The sequence below is a fragment of the Phocoena phocoena genome, chromosome 2 (assembly GCF_963924675.1).
Source record: "Phocoena phocoena chromosome 2, mPhoPho1.1, whole genome shotgun sequence".
Lineage (NCBI taxonomy): Eukaryota > Metazoa > Chordata > Mammalia > Artiodactyla > Phocoenidae > Phocoena > Phocoena phocoena.
Genome location: NC_089220.1, coordinates 65791250 through 65814786, shown reverse-complemented (window position 1 = coordinate 65814786; position 23537 = coordinate 65791250). Strand labels below are relative to the sequence as shown.

The 23537-nt window shown below is 39.5% G+C and overlaps 1 protein-coding gene across 1 annotated transcript in view; it reads left to right on the top strand.

Annotated features, from left to right (window-relative positions):
• The window catches only part of AKAP6 (A-kinase anchoring protein 6), a 496794-nt gene that overhangs the window by 114460 nt on the left and 358797 nt on the right, over positions 1-23537 (top strand). The window contains exon 2 of the mRNA XM_065872063.1: positions 10353-10710. Coding sequence (XP_065728135.1) covers positions 10387-10710 — 324 coding nt within the window. The 5' untranslated portion in view covers positions 10353-10386. The remainder of the gene's footprint in view (positions 1-10352; positions 10711-23537) is intronic.

Genomic DNA, 23537 nt, shown 5'->3' with positions numbered 1-23537 from the left:
CTCAGTGATACCAGCTTGGTGTCCTATAATTTAACTGTCTGCCTGAAAATAGTGTCAGATCCCACCTGTTAAGGGCTCAGTCCCACAGGACATCCCCCCTCTCCCTACCCACTTCAGGTACCAATTGCAAATCCAGATTGTTTCCTGTGGATATGACTGACTGGCTGTAAATCACCCCCCTCCTCAGGTTCCCATGACCCCTCCTTAGGTTCGATTAATTTATTAGAGCTACTCACAGAACTGAGGAGAACAGGTTACTTACTAGATTACCAGTTTGTTACAAAGGATATTAAAGAATATGAATGAATAATCAGATAAAGAGGTATATAGGGCAGTGTCTAGAAGGGTCCCGAGCATAGAAGCTTCTGTCTGTGGAGTTTGGGGCATACCACCTACCCAGCATGTGGATGCATTCTCGTTCACCAATCTTGTGGCTCTCCACAGCCTGTCCTTTTGGGCTTTTATGGGGGCTTTATTGCACAGGCATGATTAATTAAATCATTGGCATTGGTGACTGATTCAACCTCCAGCCTCACTCTTCTCCCCAGAGGTTGGGGGGTGGGACCAACAGTTCCAACCTCCTAATCAGGGTTGATTTCCCTGGCAATCAGCCCCCATCCCTTCTGAAAGTCACCTCATTAACATAAACTCAGGTGTGGTTGAAAGGGACTTATAAGAATAACAAGACTCCTTTCACCATTATGGCTCTGGAGCTATTTCAGGAACTGAGGACAAAAGAACAAATACTATAACAAAAGATGCTCTCCTTGCTTTTGTGCTTTGGACTTTCCAAGAGCTTTAGGCGCTGTGTGCCAGAAATGGGGACAAAGACCAAATATATATTTTTATTATAAATCACAGTATCACAGGTGCTGTTGAGAAATCCAAAGCAATCTAAATTATAATTCTTTGTATATACCTCTACCTCTAACCCAAATCTTATTTTCCTAATATTCTGGGATTTCAATAAAGTGCCTTAGTGTGAGTCTATTTTCATACACTAGATGGGTCTTTTTAATGTAGAGACTCACGTCCTTCACTTCTCAAAAGATTTTATTAATGATATTTTCCTTTCTCTTCCCTTTTGCCTTCAGGGACTCCTGTTCTTCAGGTGTTAGACCTCCTGGATTGGTCACTAATTATCTTTCTCTCCTAATTTTTGTCTATTTATCTTTTTCTTTGCTTTCTGTGAGATTTCCTCAACTTTATTTTCAGCCATTGTATTGAGATTTCCCTTTTTGCAATCATGTTTTTATTTTGCCAAATTATTTTTGTTCTATAAATATTTCTTTTAAAAAATAAAATTCTGTTCTTGTTTCATGGATACAATAGCTTATCTCTGATCATTTTTCTTTTTCACCAAAATCATCTTCTCCTTGCATAATCTTTCCTCTAGGTTGAGGTTTTTTGTTTGCTTCCTTTGGGCCTGTTATCCAACTTAGAGTTTTCCCTTCATCTCTGCTAATCCTTGACTGCCTGATCATATTTAAGAGTAGGAGACTAGAAAGCTGATTGAATGCTCTCAGTGCGTGGGTAGGCCTATTGACTGAATGTCATTGTAGGGTGATCTGGATGTGCCAATTTTCATTATCATGTCTTCTTGGACTGATCAGATCTTCTTGGGGGGGTGGTCTCTAGTCTGCTAACTGGAGGATAAAGGCTTAGGAGAGTCAAGTTGTGGAAGGGGACTGGGGATGGTCTCAGCACTCAGAATGCCTATGTTAACTTAATTCACCTATTTTCAAGGTAACTCTATACTCAACTGCCCAGAGTCCCTTAGTCCAGAGACCCTTTGATTGATTCTTTCTGGAGAATAAAGCTCTAGAATTGGAGTGGTACACCTACCCAGCAACACAGAGTAAGGAAAGACCTAGAATTCTAACTGCTTCTAAACATTTTTAAATCAGAATTAATCTTCTCAATGTGTCATTGCCCCTTTACCCAGAGTTAGGCCGAACTTGAGGTTAAGGGTACAGTTCTCCAAGACTGTCTAGTTTGCCCAAGACTTCTGACACCAGCTGCAGGTTCAGGGGTCTCCAGGGCTGTCCTCACATGAGACTAGCTAATGATAAATTTGGAGGTTCTCACAGATTCCTTCAGATTTGATAATTTGATAAATCAACTCACAGAGCTCAGGAAAGTGCTATACTTATAATTATAGTTTTATTATACCAAAAGGGTACAAATCAGAACCAGCCAAAGGAAGAAACACATAGGGTGGAATCTGGGACTGAGAAGTTTCCCAACACAAAGCTTCCATGTCCTTAGGGATGCACTACCTCTTGCCCTTGGTGTGTGACAATACTCATGGGGTATTGCCAACTTTGGAAGTTTGCTTGAGCTTCAGTGTCCTAGTTCTTATTGGGGCTTCATTACTTAGACATGAATGATTGAATCTTTGCCCATGTGGTTGCTCAAAGCCCCAACCCTCTAATTACATGAATGATCTTTCTGTCTGGCTAGCCCCTATCATGCATCACCTTGTTAGTATAGACTATTAGGTGTCATCTGAGGGGCCCACCATGAACAACAAAAATAATCCTATCACTCAGGAAATTCTGAAAGTTTAGAGGTTACCTCTTAGGAGTTGGAACAAAGGCCAGACTTTTTTTTGGGTAAAGTTAATTTTTCACTACATACTTTTCCATCTCCAGTTCCAGAGGTATCTGGTTCCAGCAATTTCAAAATACTTAAAGAATTATGAAGTAAAATCAGGTTGGTTCTTTCCTCTCTGTGCCATTAGTTTAGGATTTTGTTTTCTTGGGTTGGCTAAGGCATTTATCACTCGTTCATCTGATTTTCAGCTTCCAAAACTATTACTATTTTTCCTCCCATTCTTGAGTGTTTATACTTAAAAAAAAACAAAAACAAATTTCAAACTAAAACCACTCTGCAGTAGTGTTAGTGAGGTTTCTGGAGGGAGCCAAATTAGACACATATATTCAGTTGGCTGTCTCTTCCCAGAAGTTGTCTAGCACTCTCAATTTATTTGTCAGGGGCAACTTTTTGTAGAGTACTTATTAATACCTGGTAAATAAACACTGCATTAGCAAACACTTCTATATTGCTTCATTAGTAGAGATAACCAACAAATTTAGGCTTCAGAATCTTTAAAGACAACTTTTCTTTTAGGGCTCATTTCCTTTCTACTTTACATATTGAGGGCACAAAAGCTAAATAGCCCCTTATCATTTATTGACTGGGGATGAGAATATTGGGATAGAGGAGGATCTTTTAACTTCAGTGTTATCTATTTTTACAATGTTTGACTTAATATATATTACTTTTTAATTAATTAAAACTTTTTAGATTAAGAAAAAACATTGCATAAAATGATCCTAAAATTTTTTCCACTTCAAATCTATGATGCTAGGGTTAATGGAGAGCTAAAAATGGAGAACTCTTTTTATATTTAATGGAGTAGGTAGAACAGAGCACAGAACTCCTTTAATCACTCTGATCTAAAAGTCAGACTTCTAGATCTGAATCAGTCTCTCTTTCTGTTTTTGTATGGGCTATAAAGAAGTTTTTAACCTTACATTTTATATTGATGAAGTCTGCCTGGAAAAGAAGATGTTGATTCTCTCATAATGCTGATTTCTCATTTCATTTTCTTGGTAAATAAGAGTTTGTATATTGATTTTTCTGTCTCATTCTAGCAAACAACTGTAATTTTATTTCTCTTCTTTTGCAATCTTTTTAGAGTTCCTGATCCCTGTGAGACTCATTCCAACCTCCATAGTTTGGTGTTCAAAGCCCTCTTATAACATGGCTGCAATTTACCTTATAGCCTTATCTGTTTCCGGTTCCCAGTTCCCATCAAGCTCCCAATTCCTCTCAACACTGAATTATTTGCTGATTCTCCCAACTTCTTGGTATCTTTGTCCATGTATTTCTCCCAGCCTGGAATTCTTTCCCCATCTCCCTTCTCTTTCTGCCCATCTAAATCGTAGCCATTTTTTTGTTTTGTTTTGTTTTTGGCGGTACGCGGGCCTCTCACTATTGTGGCCTCTCCTGTTGCGGAGCACAGGCTCCGGACGCGCAGGCTCAGCGGCCATGGCTCACGGGCCCAGCCGCTCCGCGGCACGCGGGATCTTCCTGGACCGGGGCACGAACCCGTGTCCCCTGCATCGGCAGGTGGACTCTCAACCACTGTGCCACCAGGGAAGCCCAATCATAGCCATTTTTACAAGCTCATCTCAAATATTTCCTTCTTCGGTGAAGGTTCTTCCTTATGTTTCCTCCATCCCGGATTAATGCCATTCCACTGGGGCCTCACAAGGCTTTGCCCACATCCTGCCTATGTAATAGGTTATCAGTAGATGTGTGTGTGTGTGTGTGTGTGTGTGTGTTAGGGGAGAGTGGAGGGAGGGAAATTGTCCCCATTAAATTATAATTTCCTTGAAAGTAAATCTGATGAGTCATAGATATACATAATGCCTTATATATAGTTGATTCTCAGTAATGTCAGTTGATTTGAAATGAATCTTGTTTCATTTTCTTTGTATCAATAGCATTGATAAAAGTAACAACTGTATAAATTATGTATTATTTTTACAAATCCACCCCAAGTGGGGTGATGCAGCCAAATGAATCTCTGAGTGACAGCAGCTGACCACTGTAGTGGTGGAAGGAAGACATGGGAGGTGTGATGACTAACTGAGTCAATCTGGGTGTCCACGCCACAGGAGAAGGATCTGAATAATGCAGGGTGGGGGCGCGTAGTAGGAGGACGGATGGCTTGAGCAAGGAAGATGATTGATGAAGTGTGTTATGGGTGACAGAAGACCCTATGCTCTGGGCAAGGGAGTTAGCAGTGATTGAGGAGAGACCCAGGAGAGGGTGCATGGTCTCTGTGTGATTAACCAGATGTAATCAGCCATTTGCCTGAGGGGACAGCCATACAAAAGGATATAGTAAAGGGGAAAAGTGTTGGGGGGAACATCAGTGATAACACCAAGGTCTTTTAAATTGTAGAAATCTGTCTGGGCCCCTGTATTTACGTGCTGTGTTCACTCCCTTTCCTGCTCCCCAAGCCTGTGCACTTAAAGCTTGAGATTTTTCTTCTCACTGACATCCACTTGCAGGCTGCTCTGTTATGGCAGGAGGATTAGAAAGTGAGCCTAATCTGGGGTTACCACAGATCTCACTTATCAGTGTTACTCCAGATGAGTGCTGGAGGGTGTGGGGCTGGGAGGAGAAGAGGGCCAAGGAGAAGGAGGAATCAGTGATTATGGAAACTTCCTTAGAGCATCTTACAAAAGCCACTCACTCTTTTTTCCCTTAAGTAGATTTAACTTAATATTTTGTAGGAATTCTTCAGCTCTCCTCTTAAAAAGCTTAAAGCCATTTAAAGTTTCCCAACCCTTGACCTCACAAGAGGCCAGAGAGTAAGACAGGCAGCAAGATTTAAAACTAGGTGTTGAATTAGAGCCTCATTCATCTGGGTAGACTGCGACATTTAATTAAGCAATTTATTAAGCTTGTTTTTGTGGGGTTTTTTTTGTAGAGCCCGATTCTAGAGTCCTGGAATCGGATATAGGGTTCACCTCTTGAGTTCATTTATTTTTCCTTAATGCAGTCAAAGCATGAGAGCTAGCCAGAGACAAAATTCAAAACATTCCAGTGGAACTTTTCTTTCCCTTTCAAAATTCAGTCTCTGTGAATAGGTTCTGTGAAGAATGATTATGAGAATATGAAAGAAAAAAAAGAAGCAAGAGAAAAAAGCACACTTAGTGATGCCTAACTTAATTTTCTCTACCCCAGTTTTGTAACATGTCCTTTGTAGCAAGCAGATTCACTAATTTGGCCTGAATTATGCTTTAGTCTCTCATTTTGGGGGGCAGTAAGCAGAGCACAGAAAGATTGAGAGTAAGTATTTAGGTTTGGGGGTGATTTACATGATGATAAGACTACCTCTCAAACTATACACGTGAAGATGCTCTTGTTTGGAAAGAACAGTTTCTTCCTAAGAAAAGAGAGAGGGCTTGAATGCATTTAGCTCAGATTGACTTTGTCAGCTGGTTATGTTACTATAGTACTATTAATTTATTTATACATTTTAAAATTTATCCTGCTTTAGGATTTGCTCAGTCTTGGGGTATACAGTCTTGGTTCTTCTGAACCGTGCCTGACTGTGCTTTGTCTACCCAAATACTCTTTTCCATAGTGATCCTTGTTTTGGCAACTGTCTCCTTTTTCTCAACTCACTTATCACTGCTGCAAAAGCCCAGCCTATAACCTTACAAGCCTGGAGCTTATAGATTAGCTTCCAAATAGGGACAGTGTAGTAGCCCTCTCTTTGCAAGAGATTTAGGCCACTAAGGGCATTTGAAGCTGGTGCCTTACAGACTCACCAGTGTCCTGCTGGCATGAAGCAGCCCTGATACCGGCCTTTATCTTGTTTGGCTACAAGAAGAGAACCCGAGGGGGCAGGAGGAGGAGGAGCCAGGCGCTTAATCCTGAAGGACCTTTAGGGACAAAAGCATTTACAGTGAGTACAGTCAGCTGATTTCCAGCTTTTCTGTCCTTTTATTTAAGAGAGACAATCACAAGAGAAGGGAGAAAGAGGTGGGCAGTTTTGATGGGTGTGTAGCTGCATTTTTTGCTTCCTAGTTTGGTCGAAGAACACGCTCCTGATTTAAATGTCTTATTCAAATTGAATATATTCTGCTAACATCAGGTTTCGACTGAAAATTTGTGGACTGTCAGGGAGGTAGCAGCACCAGTCCTTGGTTAGTAAGCAAGCCATGGTATGTTTCTTCTGTTTCTGTAGGATGATAGAGTGTGGTGAGAAAAGCCTTAGCACAAATTTTTTTTAAAAAACCTTTAAAATCTTTACTGCTTTTGGATTTTGCACCTTAAATGTTGAATCTTCTTTGGGTTTGTGGAAAGGAAAGGATTTGATCTGTGTTATTTTTAACAGCAGCTGGGTTCAAGGTGGTATTATCTCTAATGCTGGAAACGTGGCCACAGATAAGCATTTGATGGGGGCAGAGGGGTGGGTGGAGAATAGGAGGTCATTGGGTTCCAAAAAGCTGGTTGATCCCTCCTCTCATGCAGCTTTGCAGCCAGAGATATAACTGCATGGGTATCTGTATGTACTTGAATCAGTGCTTCATTTGCATGGTCAGAAGTTGTTGTCTACTGGCTTTTTTCTTTTTTTTTCAAATTTCTCTGTGACTAGAAAGGAATCTTATTGCATGGATCCTTGCATAAAAAAAAATAGAAAACTTAGAATTTAGAAGAATATATAGAGTTGTGTTGAATTTCCTACTATTTGTTTGCATTCAAATGGAGTAATTAATTTGATGGGAAAGCAAGCTTGAATAGTCATGATAAGGACAGGAAAAATACACACAAAGATTGTTATTGTAGATCTCTACAATATGAGGCAGTTTTCCTTTAAAGTATAAATTTATCTTGGAAATCAGATGTGCTTTTGTGAAAATCAGAAATACAGGTTGGTTATCCATGGGTGGTACATCTAAATGTGAACTATTGGAATTGAAAATTAAATGTTTATAGTAATTAGTTTCCATGAAAATGGGTAATTAATCAATTGTATGCCACTTCCTGGGCTTGCTATGCTGTTATGACACATACGGTATTCCTTCCCCAGGGACAAAGCTGTATATGAAGGAAAGTAAATAGAAGTTGAAATAAAACTTGAGTAAAGTGTTGCTTTGCTTCACTGTTTCGGGTTATGGAAATTCTCTTGTTTATAGTCTGATCAGCTAAATATGGAAACATCACATGCAGGTTGAAATTTTGTAGATGCAGGTAACTTTTGCCTTGGCAGCTTGAATATAAGGTTTTCTTGCCCTTTACTCATGTGTGATGCACACCAGCTACATTTTTTTTTTTTTTTTTTTTGTGGTACGCGGGCCTCTCAGTGCTATGGCCTCTCCCGTTGCGGAGCACAGGCTCCGGACGCGCAGGCTCAGAGGCCATGGCTCACGGGCCCAGCCGCTCCGCGGCACGTGGGATCTTCCCAGACCGGGGCACGGACCCGTGTCCCCTGCATCAGCAGGCAGACTCCCAACCACTGCGCCACCAGGGAAGCCCCCAGCTACATTTTTGTTTAATGTTTTTATTTTATTCTATTTGTCCTTTGCATATATAACCACATCTGTCTTATCAGTCTTAAGTGCACACTCCCAGAGGGAAGAATCTCCCATATTTATTCCTCTGGAAAGAATTAGCAACATATAATGTGTAAATAATGATTTACAAAATGTGTTTGCATGGTAATAATTTATTTCTTTCCATTCTTTCCATTGAAGCCGTTTGCCTGCTTTGGTGAAATGGAGGTCCATCATTTAGTATCTACATAGCTCTCAGTATAGGTAGGATGCTTCTAATAGCTTAGAAATCTCTGGATAAATAACCCTAGAGCTTAGAAATCTCTGGATAAATAGCCCTAGGTAATTACAGATTCTCATGGTCAGATGGAATCTTATTGATCATTTAGTCCAATTTTGTCATTTTACAGATGAGAAAACTGAGACCCGCAAATGTGGAGCATCTTGTTCCAAACCACACAAAACTGCACTGTGCCTGCCTGGTGCATGGCCTGATAGTATATATAGAAATGTATGTTGGGATATAAATTACATTGAGCCAATTCTTTGGTATGTTCTTTAGTTTACAGTAAGATATGTATTTCAGAGGAGGCCTTGCCTCGATTTAGGGGTTTCAGAGAAAACGCAATGACCAAGCATTGTTTTTCAGTTGTACAGGGCTCTTAGGTAGGGGCTTGGAGCTGAGTGAGTGTGTGGGTGAAGGTGAAACAGTTCATTTCACACTGGCCTGGCACTTAGTTTTCTGGTTTGCTTGAGTCTGGTTTCTTAGAAGAGGGAACCACTGTGACACCAGTGACTTCTTCATTACTAGTTCTTTGACCTTGCACTAAAAACCTTTATTAACCTTTGTGTATCAGATTCCTTCTCTGGGACAGTGATTGTAAATAGTGATTCACCACCCCAGAAGGCAGTGAATTGATTAAAATTTTTAAAGTGCTTTTGGAAATCAGAATCAGAGACTGAGACTAGGGTATGGTTTATTAAGAAGTAGTGTGGTAGCTCACTCTTCCTGGAGTTTCATCCCTCCCAGTGAAATTTTGATATCTTCTAATTGGTTTCAAAAAATAGTCAAGTCTAGTATTATTGTTATTTTAAAGATTGTATGCAAGGGTGGTTAAAAATGTGGGGCATGGATTTCTCCCTCTTGCAATCAGGTGTGGAAAGCTGTTGAAGCCTAAAACCATTCTCTAAGGCAGGTACCAAAGTGATAAACTTACCTTATGACATAATATTTTGGTCTTTGCAAATAACTTTGTTTTCAAAAATTCATCTGTAAACCCCCTTATCATTTAATTTAAAAATAAAATGCTCAAGAAATTGGGGGAGAGGCAGTATGCTACAGCATTAGAAGGCTTCTGAAATAATATATCATGAGAATAACTTATTCTTAAGGCTTTTGTCAATTCAACAAGTCTTTTTATTCCCTGTGCTCATTCCTGTGTGGAAGGTTACATATTCCTAGTCAAACTGGGAGCTTTCTTGACTTTTCCCTTCCACTTTTGTAGGTAAAATAATTTTGCTTTTGTTATTAAGTTAATCTCAAGAATATAAAGAAATATAGCTACTTTCTGACAATCACATTTAATTTCATATTTTGATCAACCGCCTTTCATCTTTGGAGGAATGGGGTTATAAACTAACTTGAATGTATAGAACTAGAAAAAGACTTAGAAAAGGAAAAGAAACCCATTGCCTTGAAGAACTTTCTCTTGAAACTAAAAAGAATGTCTATTTAATGTGTTCAAAGTACAAGATCTTAAAAGTTGTTATTTTATATCAGACTGGTTACAGAAGAAAGATAAATTACATAGCTAGATCATTAGTAAACTAGTCAACTTTATCTTAAAAAGAAACCGTACACTTCATTGGTCAGAACTTAGCCACATGACCACAGTGAGCTCCGATGGAGATAGGGAATGTAGTTTTAAATTCTTGGCAGGAATATGCACAACTGAAAATCAGGAATTTGTTATTAAGGAATGAGGCGAGAATGGATGTTGGGATAGGCAGTACCACACCGTTTTGTGTTCCTATTGAACCAATATAGGAAGGACGCTTCCAATAGCTTAGAAGTCGCTGGATAAATGCTGGGTCTTGGGTCTAGTTGGTAGAAACTCAAAACACCTCTTTCTGTTTTTGTTATGAGCTATGGTTTCTTAATTTAGAAACTTGGCTTAATTTAGAAATCTTGCTTCTTCTGTGAAGTACCATTCCTTTATTTGGGAATCTTGTCTGACTTTTGCTCTCTTTTTTCCTTTTGCCTTTCAGCTGTTTTGGAAAGAAGTAAGGCTTAGACTTCTCCATGTTAACCATGAGCGTGACACTTTCCCCTCTGAGGTCACAGGACCTGGATCCCATGGCTACTGATGCTTCACCCATGGCCATCAACTTGACACCCACTGTGGAGCAGGGTGAGGGAGAAGAGGCGATGAAAGACATGGATTCTGACCAGCAGTACGAAAAGCCACCCCCACTGCATACAGGGGCCGACTGGAAGATTGTCCTCCACTTACCTGAAATTGAGACCTGGCTCCGGATGACCTCAGAGAGGGTCCGAGACCTAACCTATTCAGTCCAGCAGGACTCGGACAGCAAGCATGTGGATGTGCATCTAGTTCAACTAAAGGTAAGGAAGGTCTCTGGGCTCAGGTCCATTCCAGACAGAAGTCTGAAGGTGGCTGTAGTGCCTAGAGCCTGAGTTCTGTAATTCTCAAGGAGAAAGCATCCAAGAAGAAAAACAGAATAACAGGTTTGAAACCATTATTTCTGTAGATAAACATGGGTGGAATTCTTTCCTCGTTTTACTTTGTGGGCTAAACATCTAGAATAAAACTGATCTCAGGGGATAATGCGGAGAAGCGAGGAAAAATGGGGGGTGGCATTTTTGTGCAATGTCATAGAAATCAGTAGTAAAGAATAAAAATATTACAAAAGGTTTAACAAAGACTCTCATAGGTAAAAAATCAAACTGAGCAGTGATTGTATATGTATGTGATTACTAACTTCTGTTGAAGTTGATGCTGCCTTTGTGGCAAACAGTGGGTTCTCGCATGATGGAGAAGGGCGGTGTTCTCCTTTAGAATGAGTACATTCTAAAAGGTACAATACATCATGCAGAACAAAGGTGCTTTTATAACAGCTCATCTAAAGTTTAGACATTAAAAAAATGTGTGTGACTTTTAGAGAGCCGTTAAAAAGCCTGACCGTTGATACTAATGAGACGGAGATGCTAGTAAGGCGTGCTATTAATAGAGATTTTGGCCTAGGAACCCCAAAATACCGTGAATCTTGCCCTGCCATAGCCACTCCTCTCTTCCGGGTCCCCGAGGGAAATACATGCTCAGGTCAATGGTGGGCAAAGCAGGGCAGATTTATAACCAATTAGGACATTGGCCCCAAACCCCAATGTTAATTTCTAGTCAGTTAGATGAGATACTAAGGAGAATTCCTCTACCTCAGCTGGTTCATTTTAAATGATCTGAAACCAAAGACCAGACAGATTCTTGCATCTTAATACTTAAATGACATAAGATGCAGCCATCAGCGTGAGAGGAAAGGACAATTAAGAGAGCGTTATGTGCCCCAAAGCCTAGAGCAGAGCTGGCTTAGCCTTCCCAGGCTGGTTCAGCAGATCCTGGGCCCAGCTGCCCCATGAGAGAGAGTGCCCAAAAAAGGGAAGGAGGGGGTTGAAGAGAGAGAGAAAAAACAAAAGGGCCAGAATGCCAAGGTGGCTGGGCTTCTCCCAGGTTAAGCAGGCCTGGGTGGCCTTCTTTCTTCGGGTTCTTGGGAAGGAGCAAGCATGAAAGGTACTGGAGGTGGCTAGGAGCCCGCTTTAACGGACAGAGCTTTAACGGAATGCCAGCCCGACTGGTTTCCCCACCGTGGCAGCAGGGAGCGGCGTCTCGCAGTTGCTGCAGCACAGTCCCTTTAATCAGAGGAGCAGCTCCCCAGCTCCTCCGGGTTGCAGTGAGATGGGAGTCAGGGGGCTCCGCAGCACCCCACCCCCTCCTCCATTCCCTCTAATGTTGCACTTACTTATGTGGCTCCCTAAAAGAAATACAGGATTGGGTTTGCAAGGAAAGATGACTGTTGCTCTCTAAAATCTTTCAGATCTACACAGAAAAGGTGATAAATGATAAAGGAGAATGGGGGGAATGGAAATATCTTTAGAAGATTCCACTAAAAATGCTAAGGGCACCTGAAAGCAGGGTGTCAACTAACTTCATTTAATTGCATCAATATAGTACTTAAGTGAAAACTTAATTTTAATTCCAAATAGGAATGTAAAAGTTTTTGTACAGTCAACCAGGATTATGTTTAGTGTTGAGAAATCCCCTGTGGGGCAATTTGCTTCTTTTTCTCATTGGAACTGCCTGTCACCTTCTCACCTCACTCAAAAGGCATCTCACTGCCTCCGTTCAGCTCTGTCGCACAGTGTGGTCTGTCTCCCCTGCTGAGAAAGGAGCCCCAGGAGGGCAGGAAGTCAGCACAGTAGTCACATAGTAGTTCATCAATAGCAGCTAAAGGGAAGAAGTGAAATTGTCTTATGTTAATTTAATTCTAGGATTTCTATCATTCCTTTTTTGATGCTTATTTCATCAAGTGACTTAATCAACGTCCTCTGAATGTTCTAGAATATTCTATAATAATAGAGCCCTTCCACATTGAGGCCAAAGTCGACAAACTCTGGTCAGTGAGCTATGGCCTTGTTAACACAAGGGCTTAGTTTTGGTCTCCTAATCTGCTTATTTAAGTTTTCCCTTTATTTGCATAACATTTTTTAATTTAACCAAATAAGCACTTTGATACATTAAAAAAAAAGATTTTAAATACATGTCAGTTCTTCAGATTTCCACACTGATCCACAAGAATAAAGGGGAACTGGGTTACAGAATTTTATATGTGGAATCAAAACAACAGCAAAACAACCTTGTAGAAGCAGCTCTTAAGTTAGGTGTATGGCAAAGCAGAGGGGCAGGCCCAGCCGGGGAAAGGCTAACTATCTCCTATGGGGCATCCCTGCTTGGCTCCATGCCTTGGTGAATTATTCAGTTTATTAATTTACTATGAAAAATAACCATCGCAGGGATGGGAATGCCATGGCTTTAAGGACCATCTAGGCGCACATAATTTCTAAATTTATATATCCATCCCAGTGTTCTCCCAGGAGCCCCAACTGCCTAAGAGACATCTTGTATCTCTAGTGAGCATCTCAAACTGATATGCCCATTGAAAAGCCCTGAATGCCTCCCCGACCCCGTCTTCCCAATTTCGGTAAAAGGCACCACTTTTTTGCCAAGCCAAAGTGTGATTCCATGCCCCACATATATGTCTATTAACAAGTCCTGGGGATCCATCTCCACAATATGCCCTAAATCCATTCACTTCTCCCCTATGCTACTGCTGCCACCCTAGTCAAGCCACATCACTGCTTGCCTGGGCTACTTTTAGAGCTTCTTCTACTACCCTGCAGTTTATTCTCTACACAGCAGCCAGTGGGATCTTTTAAAAATGTAAATCCAGTCATGTAACTCCCTTGCTTCCTGTTGGCTTACAATAAAACCCAAACCTCTTCCTGTGGTTCTGCCCCTGCCTGCTTCTCCTGCCGTGTCTCCTGTTACTTTCCCCTTGTTTATAAAGCTACAAGCGGATTGAAAGTTCAAAAGAAATGTTAGTCTAGTTCTTGCCCCACAGCTTTTCCTGTTTCCTCTGCCTAGCTCTAGCTTTGCCTCGCAGATTCTGGATCCTCATCAAGCCGTCGGCCAGTGGCACAGCCAAGTTCTAATATCTGGATGCACAAACCTGGGAGAAGGTTGAGCAGGGGTTGGGAGCGAGGAGGGGCCTGTGCTCTGCTCCGTGAAAGGCAAGCACAAAAAAGGAGCTACCCTCACCTAACTCGTCTACACGCCTCAGACTCCCTTTCACATTGCTTGTTCTAAATCTTGTCATTACAGTTTTCTCTGCCATCCTGTTGATGTATAACTTAAAAAAAATTAGTTGAGAAATGCTTTGGGAAAATGCTCAGGGTGGGCTCCCCCTCTGGTTTTATATTTAATGTCACTTTCTCAAAGAAGCTATTCCTAACCCCTATGCTTAAAACACCCATCACCTAGTCCATTATTCAGCTCAGTTAATGGCAAAAATTCTTCAGTGCTATTACCATATTTGAAAAAAGGTCTGTCAGTTACTCAAAAGTTAAACATATATATTCCATAAGCTCAGAAATTCCATTCCTAGGTATTTACCCAAGAAAAAGGAAGCATATGTTCATAGAGACTTGTTTAAGAATTTTCATATCAGCTTTATAAATAATAGCAAAAAACTGTCTGAAGCTCAGGTATCCATCAAGAGGAAAATAAATAAGAAAGTTGTGTTATATTTGTACAGATGGATTGCTATTTAGTAATAAAACAGCACGAACTGCAGATATCTGCAACAACATGGGTGAAACTCAAAACAAAAAATATGCAAAAGAGTACATACATCCTGTATCATTCCATTTATGTCAGGTTCTAGAACAGGGAAAACTAATCTGAGGTTAAAAAGAACCAGAACAGTGTGATGAGAGCAAGGAAAAGCAACATAAAAGAATTTGGGGGAGGTGACAGAAATATTTTATGCTTTGATAGATTTTTTTTTTTAATTTTTATTTATTTTTTATATAGCAGGTTCTTATTTATTATCTATTTTATACATATTAGTGTATATATGTCAACCCCAATCTCCCAGTTCTTCCCCCCATCCCCCGCTTTCCCCCCTTGGTGTCCATACGTTTGTTCTCTACATCTGTGTCTTTGTTTCTGCCTTGCAAACTGATTCATCTGTACCATTTTTCTGGATTCCACATACATGCGTTAATATACGATATTTGTTTTTCTCTTTCTGACTTACTTCACTCTGTATGACAGTCTCTAGGTCCATGTCTCTACAAATGACCCAATTTCGTTCCTTTCTGTGGCTGAGTAATATTCCATTGTATATATGTACCACAACTTCTTTATCCATTCATCTGTCGATGGGCATTTAGGTTGCTTCCATGACCTGGCTATTGTAAATAGTGCTGCAATGAACATTGGGGTGCATGTGTCTTTTTGAATTATGGTTTTCTCTGGGTATATGCCCAGTAGTGGGACTGCTGGGTCATATGGTAATTCTATTTTTAGTTCTTTAAGGAACCTCCATACTGTTCTCCATAGTGGCTGTATCAATTTGCAGCCCCACCAACAGTGCAAGAGGGTTCCCTTTCCTCCACACCCTCTCCAGCATTTGTTGTTTGTAGATTTTCTGATGATGCCCATTCTGACTGGTGTGAGGTGATACCTCATTGTAGTTTTGATTTGCATTTCTCTAATAATTAGTGATGTTGAGTAGCTTTTCATGTGCCTCTTGGCCATCTGTATGTCTTCTTTGGAGAAATGTCTATTTAGGTCTTCTGCCCATTTTTGAATTGGGTTGTTTGTTTTTTTAATATTCAGCTGCATGAGCTGTTTATATATTTTTGAGATTAATCCTTTGTCTGTTGATTCGTTTGCAAATATTTTTTCCCATTCTGAGGGTTGTCTTTTTGTCTTGTTTATAGTTTCCTTTACTGTAATGGTTCTTATCACTAGCTTTAATTTCCTTATTTATTTGTATTAGCTCCAAGGACCTCAAATGTCTGATTCTCCACTGTATCCCTGTTGCCTAGGGCAAGGGCTTGGCATTTGATGGAAACCAGTTCATATCTGTGGTTGGATAGATGAGTCCAAATCTGTATGGTCAGTGCCTTCTCTCCCCATAGGCAGGCTTGCACTGGAATTCACAGGAGGAAGCCTTCGTGGTGAGGATTGAATTAGGACAATGGTGTCGGATGAATCAGGCCCAAGTGCATTTGGGACATTACTCTCCCGTCAGGGAGAGTCTGTGAGTGATTCAGAATCTTGGACATCTTGTCTGGGGAGTCTGCCTGGGAGAGTCTATTCTGCCTAGGTAGCTGTGCTGGTCTTCCTCCCATCCCACTTTCTGTTTGACTCCTTCTTTGGCAAGGATTTTGGTCCATGAGCTAGAGGGCCTGGAACTGCTCTTTTTCTTTAAAGGTAACTTTGCTTATCTTCTGGTCATTGTGTTGATCTTAAAGTTTGTTTATCAGAGACTATTCTTACCAACCTTATTTCAAAGTTCTTAGGGGAAGTTTTATTGTAACCCCCAGGGTGAACTACAAACCACTATTATAAAGTTCCCAAAATTGGGGTGGGGGTTGGTGATTGTTCTAGAAAGTGAATAAATAAAAACATCTCAGTTTAAGATTAAAATATGGAAACAATGCGATATATTACACTGTGTAGTTTTTTCCATTATTTTTTAAATAGAAAATGTAATCCACATATTTTGCTTCTTAGCTTCCAGATATTCTTTAGGAGTAAGTATGAGAAGCCAGCTGAACCATTTTTAGAAACTTTCCTTCTCCTCCCCCTTGCCCTTTGGATTCAGAGGCTGTGCTGTGCAGGAAAACCAGACCAAGAACCTAAAAGGGTTTGACTTTAACTGCAACTTCTGGTCTGGATGAATATATCTGGGTGCTAAATAGGCAAATTAGATACCCATGCTTCCTGATTAACAGTCTTCTTAGAGAGAACATTATTTGTATTCCTGGAAACATGATAGCAGGAAAGAGGCAAGGCTTAGACCAGAAGATGTGGCTGGATGCCAGATAGAAGTCTTGAAGTGACTTTGCTGGAATCAGCTCCCCAAATAACCCCCTTGAGATAAATTTCACTCTCCAGGTGAAATTTGTGTCTGTATCTTCGATTTGCGCCTGATTCTCAAAGATAGAACGTTGAACGGAGACTCTGTTTACAAGACGTTCTGACTGGGCTGTACCCAGACTGAGATGTGCCTAACATCTGGAGTTAAATCCAGATACCCAGTGACTCACATGGGGTCTGAAGGGCTTCCTGGGGAAAAGGCTTGAATCCTCTCTACAGTTGGGGTTGTCACATCAGATATGCCTGAAGGACTGAGGACTATGGAAGTCCTGGGATGATGGAGCTCTTGAAAGAGGGTTCACCTTCATCCTGGGGCAAGGAGACTGCCACAGAGCAGAGGGGAGGGGAGTAGTGGTGTGTGATAAAGAGTGTTCCCAGTTCTGGAACCCATCCTGAGCAGCCACCTGGGCAGTGTGGGTACCCAGTGAAGGGAAAGGGCTGTGGGTGTAATGCGGGGGACCTGTCTCAGCTGACTCTCTGCCTGGACTTCTCCCTTGTTCCATAGGTGTAGGAGGGAAAGAATTCTCTGTCTCCCACTGCTGGAGCATAACAAGCTCTGCCTGCTGTGGCAGAGGAGGTACCAAAGTGGCAACTGTAGAGTCCAGGGTCTGGCTGGCTGTGACAGTGAGCGAGAGCTGGGGTTGATCCTTGGGTACATCCAAAACTCACCCTAGGAGTTTCAGAAATTCTTGGTAGTGGGGACTCTGAGTGGAACTAAACTTCTGACATCAACAGTTTGGGGCTTGGAGGATCTGATCTTAATGTTAATAAACTGTGTGTTAAAGCCTGAAACGTTCAATTTATAACATCTTTGAGTAGTTTTCAATTTGTAACGTATCTTAGGTTAAATAAGTACCAGTTTAAGATCAAATACCATTGTTTCTGGGAAAGAGTAAATATTTTCCTCTTTGCTCTTTAGATGGCTGTTTTTCAAGAAGTAGCTCTCAGTGGTTAGTGGTTAGTTGTGAAATCAATATGATGAACTAAAGAGCTAAAACAGTGAAATAGAATTACCTGAAGTAATGATAAATACTATTTTGTGAAACTTGGTTTTAGTTTTATATATATATATGATTCATCATGATGTAAAATTTATGTCTTTCTCTTCTGAGTCAAGCCAGAACATTTTGATAGTTACTGCTTTAGACCGCTCTCAACTTTCCTCAATATCTTTGATATGTATTTTAATTTTGGAACGTCCTATGCAAGTAAGTGTAACTTGGTCCAGTTTTTGCAATGTGATTATTTTGTATTTTTATGGGATCACATGACAAACCCCCACAGTATATTCCAAATCCCAGAAAACTGGAAAATGAAGCCGATTTCTCTGTTGGTGGGTATGAGGATGGTAAATTTTTTTATTTTCCCAAAGCCCAGATTTGTGGCTGGAATCTCTTTTTTGGCTGATGTGTCTTCCTCAGGGTGTATCTTCTCAGGGAATCTGAATACTAGTTGTTAAGTGTCCTGGGAGTATGGGTCAGTACGGTGATTAACAGTGGAAAAGTTTTTCCTATTATTAATGTCTAGGCTGTGTAAGAATATTTGGTATCATGGACCAATAAAAATGGATGAAATAAAAAGAATGTTTAATGTTTGGAAGGCTAATTTTAGATATGTAAGCGACACAATTATGTGAAAAAAATCGATCTTAATTATTGAGTAATAATCTCTCCACCCCTCCCCCTCCCCCCCCACTCCAACTGCTAAATAAATACTTTTTGATTGTTGAATGATTAATATATTTTCATTATGATTTTGGGAGATGATCTAAAAATCTCAGATCAGGCACATGTTTAAAAATATTTATGTGTGAATACTCTTGGTTAAGACTTGGGAAGGGTGACATGGAAAAAATAACTTTGGTAGTTTATGACACATATTATGGAAGATCTTTGGGTATGCATGAACCTTAGCCACATGTGCTAATGTATTTAGAGCTCAGGATGGGAGCATTAATTTACAAGGTGGCCCAACTAGTCTACTAGGTTGTCCAGCTGTGTAATTTTTAAATAGCAATAATAGCATGGAAAATGAGGATTATCATAGACATCACAATTTGAAGGAAACCATGAACACAGGGTATAGAGAAAAAAAATAATATTATTAAAGAATTTGAAAATGAGTTCAATGAGAAAAGTCTGAAGAAAACAGCATTTTGATTAGAGAATTAGATGCTTTTAGACACAGCATCCAATTTGAGTTATTACTACTTTAGTTGTTATGAGGAATCCTGTTTTATTCTATTCCATGACTATGTATCTCTGATGATACATTTGTGTGACTTTGAAATCAGGACAGAAGAAAATAATCAGCATAAAATACATTTCCTCTGATTATTTTGTTGATCGAATACAACCCGATAAACTTAGACTTGTGAATAATTAGCAGATCTTCCTCAGGGAAAGTTAGTCCACACTTATGCTGGAAATCTGAGAGCATGCATATTTCTATGTCTGCCACAAGACCATAAATAAGAATAAGTATTTCATAACTGTTTCATGCGGTTACCCTAAAGTTCAATACATTTTTTTTAACATCTTAATTGGAGTATAATTGCTTTACATTGTTGTGTTAGTTTCTGCTGTATAACAAAGTGAATCAACTATATGTATACATATATCCCCCTCCCTCTTAAGTCTCCCTCCCACACTCCCTATCCCACCCCTCTAGGTGTTCACAAAGTACCGAGCTGATCTCCCTGTGCTATGTGGCTCCTTCCCACTAGCTATCTATTTTACATTTGGTAGTTTATATATGTCCATGCCACTCTTTCACTTCGTCCCAGCTTACCTTTCCCCTCTTTGTCCTTTGTCCCCACTTTGTCCTCAGGTCCCTTCTCTACGTCTGCGTCTTTATTCCTGTCCTGCCCCTAGGTTCTTCAGACCATTTGTTTTTTTTTTTTTTAGATTCCATATATATGTGTTAGCATACGGTATTTGTTTTTCTCTTTCTGACTTGCTTCACTCTGTATGACAGACTCTAGGTCCATCCACCTCACTACAAATAACTCAATTTCTTTTCTTTTTATGACAGAGTAATATTCTATTGTATATATGTGCCACATCTTCTTTATCCATTCATCTGTCGATGGACACTTAGGTTGCTTCCATGTCCTGGCTATTGTAAATAGGGCTGCAGTGAACATTGTGGTACATAACTCTTTTTGAGTTATGGTTTTCTCAGGGTATATGCCCAGTAGTGGGATTGCTGGGTCATATGCTAATTCTATTTTTAGTTTCTTAAGGAACCTCCATACTGTTCTCCATAGTGGCTGTATCAATTTGCAATCCCACCAACAGTGCAAGAGGGTTCCCTTTTCTACACAACCTCTCCAGCATTTGTTGTTTGTAGATATTTTGATGATGGCCATTCTGACTGGTGTGAGGTGATACCTCATTGTAGTGTTGATTTGCATTTCTCTAATAATTACTGATGTTGAGAATCCTTTCATGTGTTTGATGGCAATCTGTATATCTTCTTTGGAAAAATGTCTATTTAGGTCTTCTGGCCATTTTTGAATTGGGTTGTATGTTTTTTGGATACTGAGCTGCATTAGCTGCTTGTATACTTTGGAGATTAATCCTTTGTCAGTTGCTTCGTTTGCAAATATTTTCTCCCATTCTGAGGATTGTCTTTTCGTCTTGTTTATGGTTTCCTTTGCTGTGCAAAAGCTTTTAAATTTCATTAGGTCCCATTTGTTTATTTTTGTCTTTATTTCTATTTCTCTAGGAGGTGGGTCAAAGAGGATCTTGCTGTGATTTATGTCAAAGAGTCTTCTACCTATGTTTTCCTCTAAGAGTTTTATACTGTCTGGCCTTATATTTAGGTCCTTAATCCATTTTGAGTTTATTTTTGTGCATGGTGTTAGGGAGTGTTCTTATTTCATTCTTTTATATGTAGCTGTCCAGTTTTCCCAGCACCACTTATTGAAGAGGCTGTCTTTTTTCCATTGTATATTCTTGCCTCCTTTATCAAAGATAAGGTGACCATATGTGCATGGGTTTATCTCTGGGCTTTCTATACTGTTCCATTGATTTATATTTCTGATTTTGTGCCAGTACCATACTGTCTTGATTACCGTGGCTTTGTAGTATAGTCTGAAGTCAGGGAGCCTGATTCTTCCAGCTCCATCTTTCTTTCTCAAGATTGCTTTGGCTGTTTGGGGTCTTTTGTATTTCTATACAAATTGTGAAATTTTTTGTTCTAGTTCTGTGAAAAATGCCATCGGCAGTTTGATAGGGATTGCATTGAATCTGTAGATTGCTTTGGGTAGTATAGTCATTTTCACAATGTTGATTCTTCCAATCCAAGAACATGGTATATCTCTCCATCTGTTTGTATCGTCTTTTATTTCTTTTATCAATGTCTTATAGTTTTCTACATACAGGTCTTTTGTCTCCTTAGGTGGATTTATTCCTAGGTATTTTATTCTTTTTGTTGCAGTGGTAAATGGCAGTGTTTCCTTAATTTCTCTTTCAAATTTTTCATCATTAGTGTATAGGAATGCAAGAGATTTCTGTGCATTGATGTTGTATCCTGCTACTTTACTAAATTCATTGAATACCTCTATTAGTTTTCTGGTAGCATCTTTAGGATTCTCTATGTATAGTATCAAGTTATCTGTAAACATGACAGTTTTACTTCTTCTTTTCTGACTTGGATTCCTTTTATTTCTTTTTCTTCTCTGATTGCTGTGGCTAAAAATTCCAAAACTATGTTGAATAATATTGGTGACAGTGGGCAACTTTGTCTTTTTCCTGATCTTAGTGGAAATAGTTCCAGTTTTTCACCATTGAGGACGATGTTGGCTGTGGGTTTGTCATATATGGCCTTTATTATGTTGAGGTAAGTTTCCTCTATGCCTGCTTTCTGGAGAGTTTTTATCATTAGTGGGTGTTGAATTTTGTCAAAAGCTTTTTCTGCATCTATTAAGATGATCATATGGTTTTTATCCTTCAATTTGTTAATATGGTGTATCACTCTGATTGATTTGCATATATTGAAGAATCCTTGAATTCCTGCAATAAATCCCACTTGATCATGGTGTATGATCCTTTTAATGTGCTGTTGGATTGTTTGCTAGTATTTTGTTGAGGATTTTTGCATCTATGTTCATCAGTGATATTGGCCTGTAGTTTTCTTTCTTTGTTACATCCTTGTCTGCTTTTTGTATCAGGGTGATGGTGGCCCTGTAGAATGAGTTAGGGAGTGTTCCTCCCTCTGCTATATTTTGGAAGAGTTTGAGAAGGATAGGTGTTAGCTCTTCTCTAAATGTTTGATAGCATTGGCCTGTGAAACCATCTGCTCCTGGGCTTTAGTTTGTTGAAAGACTTAATCACAGTTTCAATTTCAGTGCTTGTGATAGGTCTGTTCATATTTTCTATTTCTTCCTGGTTCAGTCTCAGAAGGTTGTGCTTTTCTGAGAATTTGTCCATTCCAAGTTGTCCATTTTATTGGCATATAGTTGCTTGTAGTAATCTCTCATGATCCTTGTATTTCTGCAGTGTCCGTTGTTACTTCTCCTTTTTCATTTCTAATTCTGTTGATTCGAGTCTTCTCCCTTTTTTTCTTGATGAGTCTGGCTAATGGTTTATCTATTTTGTTTATCTTCTTAAAGAACCAGCTTTTAGTTTTATTGATCTTTGCTATCGTTTCCTTCATTTCTTTTTCATTTATTTCTGATATGATCTTTATGTTTTCTTTCCTTCTGCTAACTTTGGGGTTTTTTTGTTTGTCTTTCTGTAATTGCTTTAGGTGTAAGGTTAAGTTGTTTATTTGAGATTTTTCTTGTTTCTTGAGTAGGACTGTATTATTATAAACGTCCCTCTTAGAACTTCTTTTGCTGCATCCCATAGGTTTTGGGCCGTTATATTTTCATTTTCATTTGTTTCTAGGTATTTTTCGAATTACTCTTTGATTTCTTCAGTGATCTCTTGGTTATTAAGTAGCGTATTGTTTAGCCTCCATGTGTTTGTATTTTTTTACAGTGTTTTTCCTGTAATTGATATCTAGTCTATAGCATTGTGGTCGAAAAGATACTTGATACGATTTCAATTTTCTTAAATTTACCAAGGCTTGATTTGTGACCCAGGATATGATGTATCCTTGAGGATTTTCCATGAGCACTTGAGAAGAAAGTGTATTCTGTTGTTTTTGGATGGAATGTCCTATAAATTCAATTAAGTCCATCTTGTTTAATGTATCATTTAAAGCTTGTGTTTCTTTATTTATTTTCATTTTGGTTGATTTGTCCATTGGTGAAAGTGGGTGTTAAAGTCCCCTACTATTCTTGTGTTACTGTTGACTTCCCCGTGTATATTAGCATGTGCCTTATGTATTGAGGTGCTCCTATGTTGGGTGCATAAATATTTACAATTGTTATATCTTCTTGAATTGATCCCTTGATCGTTATGTAGTGTCCTTCTTTGTCTCTTGTAATAGTCTTTATTTTAAAGTCTATTTTGTCTGATATGAGAATTGCTACTCCAGCTTTCTTTTGCTTTCCTTTTACATGGAATATCTTTTTCCATCCCCTCACTTTCAATCTGCGTGTGTCCCTAGGTCTGAAGTGGGTCTCTTTTAGAGGGCACATATATGGGTCTTGTTTTTGTATCCAGTCAGCCAGTCTATGTCTTTGTTTAGAGCATTTAATCCATTTACATTTAAGGTAATTATCAATATGTGTGTTCCCATTACCATTTCCTTAATT